Raw genomic sequence first — 11658 nt, 5'->3', positions numbered from 1 at the left:
TCAAGTTGTTTACTTTATGAGGAGACACAATGTATGTTTGTTGAAGCTTTCATTGCCATTTGGACACATTAGTTTATGGTTTGTGTTCTTTAGAGAAAGTGTGTTATTCCAAGTCAATCCACACAAGAAATAAAATATAAAAGAGAGAAAACTATTTAAAATCATGTGCTCCACTAATTATGTATAGAACGGTATTATTTTATAAGATATATATTTAAATTCACATTATTGCTTTCAAAAATAAACCATCTGAAAACAGACTTTAAAAACTACACTAAAGGCATAAGTAAATCAACAATATTTATATTAAGCAGACAGTTTACTTTAACAGAGCTTCTTATATATTGTTTATAATGAAAATGATGGAAGAACAGTAGGCCTTAATGTTTTATAATAAGTTACTATTGCTGTGCTGGTAATACAGCCCTAGTCTGTACTGTACATTAATTATGATGCAGTTCTATTGGAAGTAATGATGAGAGAAGCGGAAAGTTTTACACAACTGTGTCACCCTTTCATAAGCGTCTACACTCCCAGTTTTATGTATTTAAAGGGAGAGGCTCGTTATACCAATTTAGTTCTAAATAACGTCAGTATGGATTAACATAACGTAACACAAATCTTTCAGCTTCTCTCACACTAACAAATCCATATGGATAATCTTGAGATTCTTTTGCTTTTGTCCTGTGACGTTCTATTTTCTAAACATTATGTGAAAATTGTAATTGTATTGTATTAATATTTAAAAATATAACTTTAACAACATAAATCATGTTTGAAAAGACTCCTGTTGCCAGTTCCTCAAATGAACATATTTAAAATCAGTCAGAAACTTACTGTTTTGTTTTTTTGTTAAAAGACATCACCAAAATACAAATTGATAATCACACATTTAAGAACGGCTTGTGTTTCTGTACAAATTACTAAACAAAAAATGAAGAATAAAAACATTTTAAGAATCCTATAATAACGTAAACAGTAAAAGTGTGAACTTAGCAGCAAACTGGATTGTTTTAAGTACAGCCTATAATATTCTTGATTATTAAAAGCTAGGGTTATCCTTCAACTCCACCAATTTCTTTTAATGTATTTTAGATCAGTCCATACCATTTTTAAAACCCTGAGCAGGGTTTGGGAGTGCTGGAGCCCATCCCAGCAAGCACTGGGCACCAGGTAGGAACAATCCCAGGACAGGGCACCAGTCCATCACAGGGTGAAACAACACACACAAAATACTCTCTAGTGCCAATTTAGCATTGCCAATCCACCCAACCTGCATGTCCTTTTATTACTAAGGCATGCTATACTATAGCAGAAGTACCGAATGGTACATTATTGTTAGTACTGTTATTGTACTTTACCATTCAAGTACAAAATTCAATATATTTCTTTTTCCATTAAAGCTCCTTATCAAAGAGAAATGACCAAGTCTTAATCTTAATTAAATCATAACTTTTAATGCAAAATAAAGAATCAAAGTTTTTTTAGGTAAGTTGAGTAATAATGACAATACAGTGATCCCTTGCTATATCGCGCTTCGACTTTCGCGGCTTTTAAATGTAAGCATATCTAAATATATATCATGGATTTTTTGCTGGTTCTGTGGACAATGGGTCTTTTAATTTATGGTACATGCTTCCTCAGTTGGTTTGCCCAGTTGATTTCATACAAGGGACGCTATTGATGGATGGCTGAGAAGCTATCCAATCAGAGCACGTATTATGTATTAAATAAAACTCCTCAATGATATACGATATGCTTCTCGCTCGGTGCTTCGCATACTTGAAAGCCCGAACAGCATGTATTGATTTTTGATTGTTTGCTTTTCTCTGTCTCTCTCACTCTCTCTGACATTCTCTGTTCCTGACTGAGGGGGTGTGAGCAGAGGGGCTGTTTGCACAGAGGCTGTTTGCTTAGAAGATATGGATGCTCCTCTAAAAAATGCTGAAAGACTACCTTCACATTGCTCCTTCCTTGCAGCTGCTTTGTCTGGCGGTGCTTCGCATACTTAAAAGCCCGAACAGCCCTATTGATTTTTGAATGTTTGCTTTTGTCTCTCTCTCTCTCTTTGACATTCTCTGCTCCTGACTTCTTTGAAGAGGAAGATATGTTTGTATTCTTTTAACTGTGAGATGGAACTGTCATCTCTGTCTTGTCATGGAGCACAGTTTAAACATTTGACTAAAGGGTGTTATTTCATGTCTAGAGGGCTCTAATAATGTTAAAAAACATATTTAGAAGGTTCTAAACAGGTTTTCTATGCTCTAACTGCGGAAATATTCGATTTATAAATAAAGAATCCTACTTTGCGGAAATTCATTTATTGCGGTAGAGTCTGGAATGGATTAACCGCGATAAACGAGGGTTTACTGTATATGTATTTTTTAATTGAAATATATTTCTGCTACCTAGTATCGTCTTTACTATACACTCTAAGAAGTTTCATGAGGAGTTACACTGAGGTTTGTGAAGTGTCTTGTGATGTAAAATGCCTTTAATATTACTTTCCATTTCAGCCATAGCTGCAAAGACCAGTCCCTATAGCTACTGTATGTGTTAGTGGAATTAAAAAAAGGATGTCTTCCATGTATTGAAAGTACTTAAAAACAAGGCTCATTTTTAAGTATGGTGAGCAAAATTTTCAAAAAAGAAAGCTTACTTTGCCAAACATACAGTATATTAGATCAATGAAAATATTACACAATCATGTAATATATTGAAAAATATACTTTCTGTATTTGATACTATAATTTTCTTTTGGATAATCTTGACATTGCTACTCTGTAAATTAAAAAGATAGATAGATAGATAGATAGATAGATAGATAGATAGATAGATAGATAGATAGATAATCAACCAGAAATATTTAATGAACAGTTTTACACATTATACTATCACCATCAGATATCAAATTCAAACAGAAGATCTGCTACTTGCTGTTTATTTTAATATATTTCTTTGAAATAAAAATAAATTCTTTACAGTAGTACTTTTAATTAGAAGTGTGATAACTATTAGCATATACTTGGTGTAAAACAACATTAAAGTATATATTTAGAAGCAACAGTCCAGTTCGTTTTGTTTTGTATATTTTTAAGACTTTGTTTTTGGGCCAGTATATATATATAGTACCTTTTTGCAGGTCTTTTTTTTTTTCTCCTCGCTCAACTGTGGCATTCAGTTCTGGTGGTGAGATGAACTCACTGGCCCCACCCTGATAATACAATTGGGCCTCAAGTGGTACCCCTTGAGCCCAGTTAACAGCAACAGTCACACAACAGCATAAAGTTTTTCAATGAGGATGTAATTCTATGTAAAGTGAAAGGTATTATAATGTACTGTTATACACTATATTTGTTGACATAAAATGGCACACCTGAAAAAAACAAAAATGACAATGTCTGACTTCACCGAAGCATACAAAACATCATTATGGAAATATCAGAATATTTGATTGCATGTGAGAGGTATAATTCAAGATCTAACACAGCAGTTTTTGTTTTTTTTGTCAAGTCAAACATAAAATAAATAAGTACATGGGGCAAAGTCCTCACGATTTACTTTTTAATGACTGGTTTTATAGAAAGAGATTGAGAACTGACTGTATTGCTCCCCTGAACAGATGGAGGAGGAGGCTGGCTGCTACTACTTTTTGGTGTGGGGAGACTTCCAGTCCGACTCATTGACTCCTCAGCTGCCCTAAGAAGGAAGGTATAATTTAAAGCCACCTCTTCTACTTTTTTGAGTAGCTCCTGCCTCTGAGATTCTGAGCGCACTACACACACTAACTTGATGAATGTCTCTATTAGGCCACAAAGCACCTGGAAGCTGGCTGTCACGGCCAGGAGCATCCGTGTGGGACTTTTTTCCACTCCTGCCACCCTTCTACAGGAAGCGCGGAATTCTTTGAAACGTAATGCCAACTCTTGTTTGTACTCGGCTAACCGAGGAGCTTGCTGTCTAGGATCTGCATCACCTTGTGGGTTTCCAGCACATTGTCGAAGGACAGATAGCAATTCATTGGCATCGAGTTGAGCAGCAAGGAATCCATCAGGCAATGAGAAAGTCTTGCCCTGGAGTGCCTTCACACGGGAAAGACTGCTTTCTAAGGTCCCAGTAGTTCTTAAGTCAATTTCCTGGCTTTGGGTTTCTTCTTCTCCACTGCAACCGTCTGCATCCAGAACTTGTAGGGTCTTACTGACCACAGGAAGTGTGTGAGCATCTAACTGCATTCCTGGCAGTAGCTGTAATGGAATGGAATATGAAAGTTCATCCTTTTCACTGCTTTCATCGGTAGAATCACATTTACGGTAGCAGAAACAAAAGGAACAGCACTTCTCTTCTTCATCATCATCGTCTTCACCTGAAAGTCCAAGAATTTCTTCTCCTCCACTTTTACCCTCTTGAAATAATTCCAGCTCTCTTCCACCCTCTGTTTTAATGGAATATACAGGCTTTCTCTTTGCATCTCCGAGCTGAGCATACGTCAAGTCCACCGCAGTTTTTGATTTGCTTAGAGATGCCCGGGGTTGCTCATTTTCTTTCTCAGGAACTTTGGCCTTTACAGGTTTAGACTCGGAGTAGAGCGGGGCTCTTTCATTACTATCTGCTTCACTTATGCTGTAACGTCTTATGAGTTTTTTATATTGAGGTGCCCCAATGCATTCAGATCGAGATGCACAAGCAGGTAAGCAAGAAACCGACTGCTCCTGGGGATCCCGTGATTCTAAACTGGTGGAACGAATTCTTGATGTCTTTATCTCTAGCGACTGCGGCCGCTGTACTTCTTCTGGCTGCTGCAGTTGTTTCTGTAGCGGTGGCTTGTAAGGAATATTTTCTCGCCCTCTCTTTTCCATTACTGACCCTACTGGCGTGTCTGGAAGGCGCATTCCCCGACATATCCTTTTACAATCACAGCTCCGCCTTTGCTCTCTAGAAATACCTGGAATTTTTTGAACTGGACTGGTCCTTAGCTGGCAGGGACAGGGTGTTCCTGCTGGCACTGGTGAAGCTCCTTGAGGGAGCAATTCCATTTGGGCAGCCTTTGGCTTTAAAAGCTCCTCAAGGAACTCCAGTTCATATTGACGCACTTTTTGCAGCTGAGCCTGTCGCTCATCTGTCTCACGTTTCATACGTGCTGGGAAAGTTGCTGACAGCAAGTTTCTGAAGCTGAGGAAAGGTGCACTTTTCTGTGATTTTGATTTACTCAAATTCAGCTTTTTGCAATCTGTAGGAGCTTCCGCTGAGCCTGCAGGTTGCACACTTTCTATCCTTTGGAGTAAGGTTTTTGGGCACTTTTGTGCATCAGTGGCACTTTTGCTTTCTGAGGCATCTGCCTTTGCTTCTAACCTCTCCCTACGTTCAGTAGATTCGGAGATGAGGGGTGGTACAAAGAGGCCCACACTTGATTTCTGGCTTGCTTCATTTCCCTTTCCAACTTCTTTGCTAGATGGCAGTGGCAGACTTTTAGCTTTAGCACTGAATCTCTCATCATCATTAGCGGGAGAGGAAGAATGGAATGAAGCTACTTTCTGGGTCTGTGTGTCCTTCAACTGTAACCCTCCCTCACTGCGCACAGGACAAGTGCATAACAATTCAGCATCTATGGCAGCAACCTTCAATTTGGAAGTCACATTGGCCTTACTTGCAGATTCTGGGTCAGAGGTAGTACTTATTTGCTTACACTTGACAGAAGCATTGATGTCTGCTGGTGAAAGCAAAGCTGAGGCCTTATTGATTGTTTCAGAGCTAACAGGAACTAATGCTTTCTCTTTGACATCAAGAGAGAGAATGGGGCTTAAACCATCTTCTGTGAGGCATGACGTCTTAAGCTCTTTACTCGCCTTTCTTTTTTCAGATGGACTAGCATGTTTTGGCTCACTTGAAACCTGAGGAAAAACCTCTGTGGTCTTAATAACGCTAGGGCTGACTGCTGTTTTTAGATCTGTTTTGGGCTCTGTAGAAATTTGTCCATGGTCATTTGGATTTTTCTGGTCTGAAAATTTTCCCTGATCTCCTGTAGGTGATGCTTCCTGGCTGGGAGTTATCCGCATAGGGCCTGCTTTACTGAGAATAAGTGGCTTTGCAGGACACCCTGTCCGCAGCTGGCCCATGGAGATAGTTGCTCCTCCCACTGCCTGTGTGGTGCAAGCGGGGATAGCCAGAGAAAATTCTCGTCGGTTGAAAATACGCTCCTTGTTGATGTGGTGAGCTAGCAGGTAGGTAGAACTGGGGTGCTGCTTCATCGCTGTTACCATTTCAGAAATGTCTGTCAATTCTGAGGAGTTTGTTTCATGGCCAGAATCCAGAGAGGACTCAGGGGTGATTGCTGCTAACACAATAAGACCTGCAAGGAAATAAAAACAAAAAAAGGAACAAAAGGGAGAGTGAAAGTTACGGAGTATGAAACATTCCCAAAACCTTTAAAATTAAATAACTGTATGCACTGGGTCTGAGGTTAAAGTGAAAATTAAAATGACCTATTGCCACTACAACTGTTTGCCCTTGAGAGTCAAGAAATGCTCTATTTCTAATAAATGTTTAATAATATTCTTTGCATGTTTGTAGGCACAGCACCCTACTGAATTATGTGCAAATAGTGCTGCAGTATTTAATATGTACTGTAAAGCTAATGCAACTGTGGCACACTATTTAACTCAAAAGAATACTGGAGGCTGTACAGTTCTGGAACGCTATCCAGAGTGAGGTTGAAAATGTGCAATGTACCTGGGAGTTTGGGTCAAAAAACCTGATGTAAAAATAAATAAATAAATACATAAATAAGCACAGACTGGATGTACTGTACATCTGCCTGAGTCTCTGCAGCACATTTCACTGCTTCCTTTCCAAGGCTGCATTATTAACAGCTAAACCATCTAATGTATCTTGCCTATGTTCCTGCAGTTACTCTCTGGTTGTAAAGAAAATGTCTAGGGGAGTCTAAAGATGGAGGAAGATGCGGCTCCACCTGCTGTTTGTTGTGGTTGGTGATGGTGGTGATGTGGATAGTCCTCAGATGCCGCCAGAGCTTCTAGTGCCTGCAAGGTAGACACCAAGGCATCGTCCAGTTCCTGGGCATGGTCCCTCACGGTTCGCGTTGCCACATTGTCAATGAGTGTTACAGGCACTTCTTCAGACTGATCTCGCCGTCCTACTGATGAAGATGCTGCTGCAGCTGCGGCTGCGGCTGCAGCTGCCCGCCGTTTAGGATCATCCTCGTCAGAACTGTTGTCTCGGAAACCAGGTGGTGGGGCAGCAATAGTTGCCGGTGGTGGCTTTATTGTACCTTCCTCATCATCCTGTTCTTCGTCACTTCCTGGTGGTGGTAGGGAGATGAGATCCACCGTACCCTCACGGGAGCCACAGGCGTTAGCACACTGTTGCAATATCTGTGTACGCAAACCTGCTCCCACTGGGGCTGTAGAAGCAGCTGCTTTCAGCTTGGCTTTGCATGAGTCACAGTAGAAGTGCCCCGCCTGTTGAACAGGGTCTAGGGTATATGCCCGAGCCCTAGTCTTTGAGCTCTCATGTGTTGGGCTGCTTGCTGCAGCCACTGGATCGGAACATTTGTAGGTGGGATCAGATTTGGTACGAGGCCTGCTTTCATCCACTGGTATAACATTCTCATTAATGTCAATTTGCCGTTTTTGCTCTTTTTGCTGCTGTTGGTACTGATGCTGCTCCTTCATGTGAAGATAGCACAAATTGTCAACACTTGGGTTGGTCTGTCCAGCTGATCTCTGAGTCGACTCTCTTGACAGCCTATCTGTGACCAGCGCATCTTCTCTCCTACCAGTCTGAGCTGAAGGAGCTGGTCGAAGGACTGGTTGGATATTTCTGTAATCTAAAAAAATAATTATCAAAACAATTGAAATGTAGAAAAACCTCTGGATGGAGGAAATCTCAAGCTGTTTAATGAGGGATCTGTCCCTGAGAAAGCATGGTTGCAGAAAAGAATCCAGTATGATGATTATGGCTGATCCTGGCCATTTATAGCAATATAAATGTATATATAAATATATGTATTTTTGAAGATGAATCAATGCAAGCAAGAGCTTTTTACAAGCATGGATATAGCAGAATGTCCAGCTCCATGGGGCTGGAAATGTAGACCATGAAGTCATATGACTGTTACAATCAAAAGTGGAACTTAAAAGCAGCAGGGATGAAGACAGAGTCCGTTAGATGGAAAATGGAAGGTCCAGGTTAAGGCTTAACATGACTGCAGTAAATGAAGACTTTCATAAGTGAAGATGCAAAGGAGAGTCCAAAAAGATGGAATTGGAAAGTACAGGTTGTGTCTTGAAATGATTTGCAACCAAAAAAATTGCCTCTTTACCAAGGGTGATTTTGGGTATATGGAGATGATCAGAGATTCAAATTAAACTACACTTGCTGGAGGTAACATACCCAGGTTTAATTCTTAAAATCATTCACTCAATTCAAGACCACTGCCATTTATATAAAAGGATGGAAAAGTCAGATGAAACTGCACAACATCATTGGTGTCCTTTGATATGAATTGAATAAAGAGAAAATGTATTCACAAATTAAGACAGGAATAAAAATGTGTCACTATCAAGATATTTTGTCAAAAGCAAACATAAACAAAAAACAACACAGTTGATATGTAAATGGTCAAAGGATTCAATAAGACATAATGTTGCTTAAATTATTTGGCATTAATATTAAAAATGGAAGTTTATAAGTGAGGTTCAGTCTAAATAATACATGTAGGTACAGTATATTGAAGGTAGCATATATTCAATGGCCACTCTTTTAGGTATACCTGCTTACTATTGTAAATACCCTGCTCTTCTAATCAAGCAATCACTTGACTGCAACCCAATAAACATATTTAAATTAGGCACTTATAAGTGTGCAGACATTAGTTCTTCTTCACCCAAACATTAGCATGGATGGGATGTATGACCTAAGAGACTTTGATGGTATAACTGACGGTGTCTGGCATGGTGATCCCAGCATTTTAGAAACTGCTGCCCACCTGGAGTTTTAATGTACTTCAGGCTCTTAAGATCTACAGTGAATTGTGTGTTAGCAGTGCACATGCAGGCAAAAGCAACTTGTTAATGAGGAAAACTCAGAGGAGGAAAACAGCCAAACATCTTCAAGCTAACAGAAAAGCTACAGATAAGAAAGGCATCTTTGAACAAACACAATGCTTTGGTCCTTCAATATGATGGTCTAAAGCAAAATAAGTGGATTCCTGGTTCCACTTCAGCTACAACCTGGAACATGAGGCCTCAGTGGGCACCTAAACACCAAAATTAGATGATTAAAATTAGAAAATGTCACCTGATGTGAAAAATCTTAGTTTCTGCTGCTACATGCAGATGGTAATGTGAGGAAAGAATTTGCCTTGAACAGCATGAAGCAATACATCCATCCTGCCTAATGTCAACAATATAGGCAAGTGGTGGTAGTGTATTGGTCTGGAGGATATTTTCATGGCACACATTAATACCAAATCAGTGCCATTTGATTGCCATGCCGTTTTTTAAATCTATTTTTCTTGCAAGATAAGGCATTAAGGCAGACCAAAAACCCAGTTGAATCCACAGTCCAATTAATCCAAGCTTTTTCTGGAGGCATTATTAATTTCAAGTATACCAGGTGCTGGTTAGATATACCTAACAAAGTGGCCACTGACTGTAAAGTATATAGAATTAAAACTTTCTCAGACCCACTTAATCCAATCCAGGTTGTCTATTCAAGAAGCATTGGGTGCAAGGAAGGAAACAATCCTGGATTGGGTGCTAGTCCATCACTGGAGCCACCATCTCACATCAGCTCAATGTGGAAACACAAGACAACATAACTTTAATTTATGGAAAGAAAACAGAACATCCAGGACAAACGTGCACACACAAACACACATATAAGCAAGAATGTGAATATACCACACAGTGACTGGGATGGGCTTTATACCCATGGTTCTAAATGGCTGCTGTTTAGCCAGGTCTTTTCTGAAGAACAAGACATGCTTAAAATTGAACTATTGATATAATCCTGATACCAAACAGCCAAGCAGAATTCCTCAGAATGCTTCTCCCTAGTCTAATTTTATTTATTTTTTACTATATGTAATGTTTATAATGTCACAGTGCAGTTGTGTTAGTGTTACTAGGTTGGATGGAGGAGTAGAAATTGCAACAGGGAGAGTAGGCCTAGGCATGTTGTAATACACGAAAGAGTTAATGAAATAAGGCTCACTTTGGAGGCATATGGTGACACACTGAGAGAAGTGGTGCACATTTGGCTAGATTTTATGGTGTAATAACAATTTAGGATTGATGAATGTAATGTTTTTTGGTTGACAGTATGATTTGACTATAGTATCAGAGAGTCTAACTATTCTTCATGGATGATCAGGGATATACATTGCATGGCTTGCATAAATCTAATCTCCTAAGGGAGTCTTTGCGGAAAGCACACAGTGGAGAAAGGACTTGAAGACGATATTCAAATGGGAGTTCTCACAATCTAAGAAAAAAGAACTGCACAGTACCTAATCCCAGATATTTTGGTTAAATTTTAGTAAGGCGCTGCTGACAGTCTGAAGATAAATACTCAAATCATTTTTGGATAAACACGGACAAATGCAAATTACTGAAAAGGTTATGTTGCAATGGTTCTAATGAAGTTCTGATGCCCAAACTTTTCCTTCTGTGCCAAAGTTTGTAACAGTCTGAAGAGAAAAACCTGCTTTTAAGAACCCAGTTGTTTGAAGCATTTTATATTTAAATGAAATTATAGCTATTGATAAGGTTTCATTACTTTAAACTTTTGTTAAACATCACTATTTCGTTCCTCCCTGAGACACATGTTCTGGCTATGTTCCTGGGTTGCTGTACCAATACAGAGTTTTTCTCCAGCAGCATTATTTTTAACATTAATCCTCTTCCTTTAACTGGTCATATTGAGACACCACTGGAGAGAGCACCCTAACATGATAACCTCCACTACACTAGTAGTTCATTGTTGGATTCTGCTTAACTCGAGGAATCCTGAATGCCCTAGTCATACAACGGGGAAGCCAATGTTGAGCATTTTATAAAAGTACAAAATAAATACGCTTACTTAGCTAGTGATAAATTAAGCATTTTTCAGCATATGGCAGCTGTTTATCAATACTGTCTTGAATGAGCACTCCTTAAAGCAACCGTGACCATAATTAATGACCGTGAACTTCCTAATCATTTAACAATCTCTAATTGACAGCTTTGTGCTCTTTTTTCATTCTTCCTTTGCTTTTACGTATGTGTTTGTTAGTGAAGGGAATTTCAATGTTACTATTAATTACTTTATTTATTTTGTTATGTGTTAACTTTCATTGTACGAATTAAACTGATTTTCTGAAATCAGTACATATGTATCTATTCTAATATATATGTCATATCATTATATGGTATATATTTTTTACATTTATATGATTTCAGCCCTGTATCTTCTGTACCTATAAACACTAGGCTTATGTAAATGCAATTTAATAATTTACAAAACACCACTAAGTTTCAGAATTAAAGTGCTGAAAAACTCACGTCAAAGTTTAGAAAATGTAGCAGAAGTAGTACGTTTCTCGTTCATACTTCTAATGTTATGTTTGCATTGTGATCAAATTTGGGTATAACCTTAAAA

The 11658-nt window shown here is 38.8% G+C and overlaps 1 protein-coding gene across 7 annotated transcripts in view; it reads right to left on the bottom strand.

Moving 5' to 3' along the window:
• Positions 1-2940: 2940 nt before the first annotated feature.
• Positions 2941-11658, bottom strand: part of frmpd3 (FERM and PDZ domain containing 3) — a 781596-nt gene continuing 772878 nt past the window's right edge. For 4 of the 7 annotated variants that reach the window (XM_039765859.1, XM_039765862.1, XM_039765860.1 and 1 more), the window contains 2 exons: positions 6968-7843; positions 2941-6346 (listed from right to left, as the gene is read on the bottom strand). In XM_039765859.1, coding sequence (XP_039621793.1) covers positions 3558-6346; positions 6968-7843 — 3665 coding nt within the window. In that variant the 3' untranslated portion in view covers positions 2941-3557. The remainder of the gene's footprint in view (positions 6347-6967; positions 7844-11658) is intronic. The other 3 variants (XM_039765863.1, XM_039765864.1, XM_039765865.1) reach the window with 2 other exon arrangements.

This window comes from Polypterus senegalus, chromosome 10 (assembly GCF_016835505.1).
Source record: "Polypterus senegalus isolate Bchr_013 chromosome 10, ASM1683550v1, whole genome shotgun sequence".
Lineage (NCBI taxonomy): Eukaryota > Metazoa > Chordata > Cladistia > Polypteriformes > Polypteridae > Polypterus > Polypterus senegalus.
Note: the sequence above shows the minus strand (reverse complement) of the source record. Positions and strands in the feature narration are given on the sequence as shown.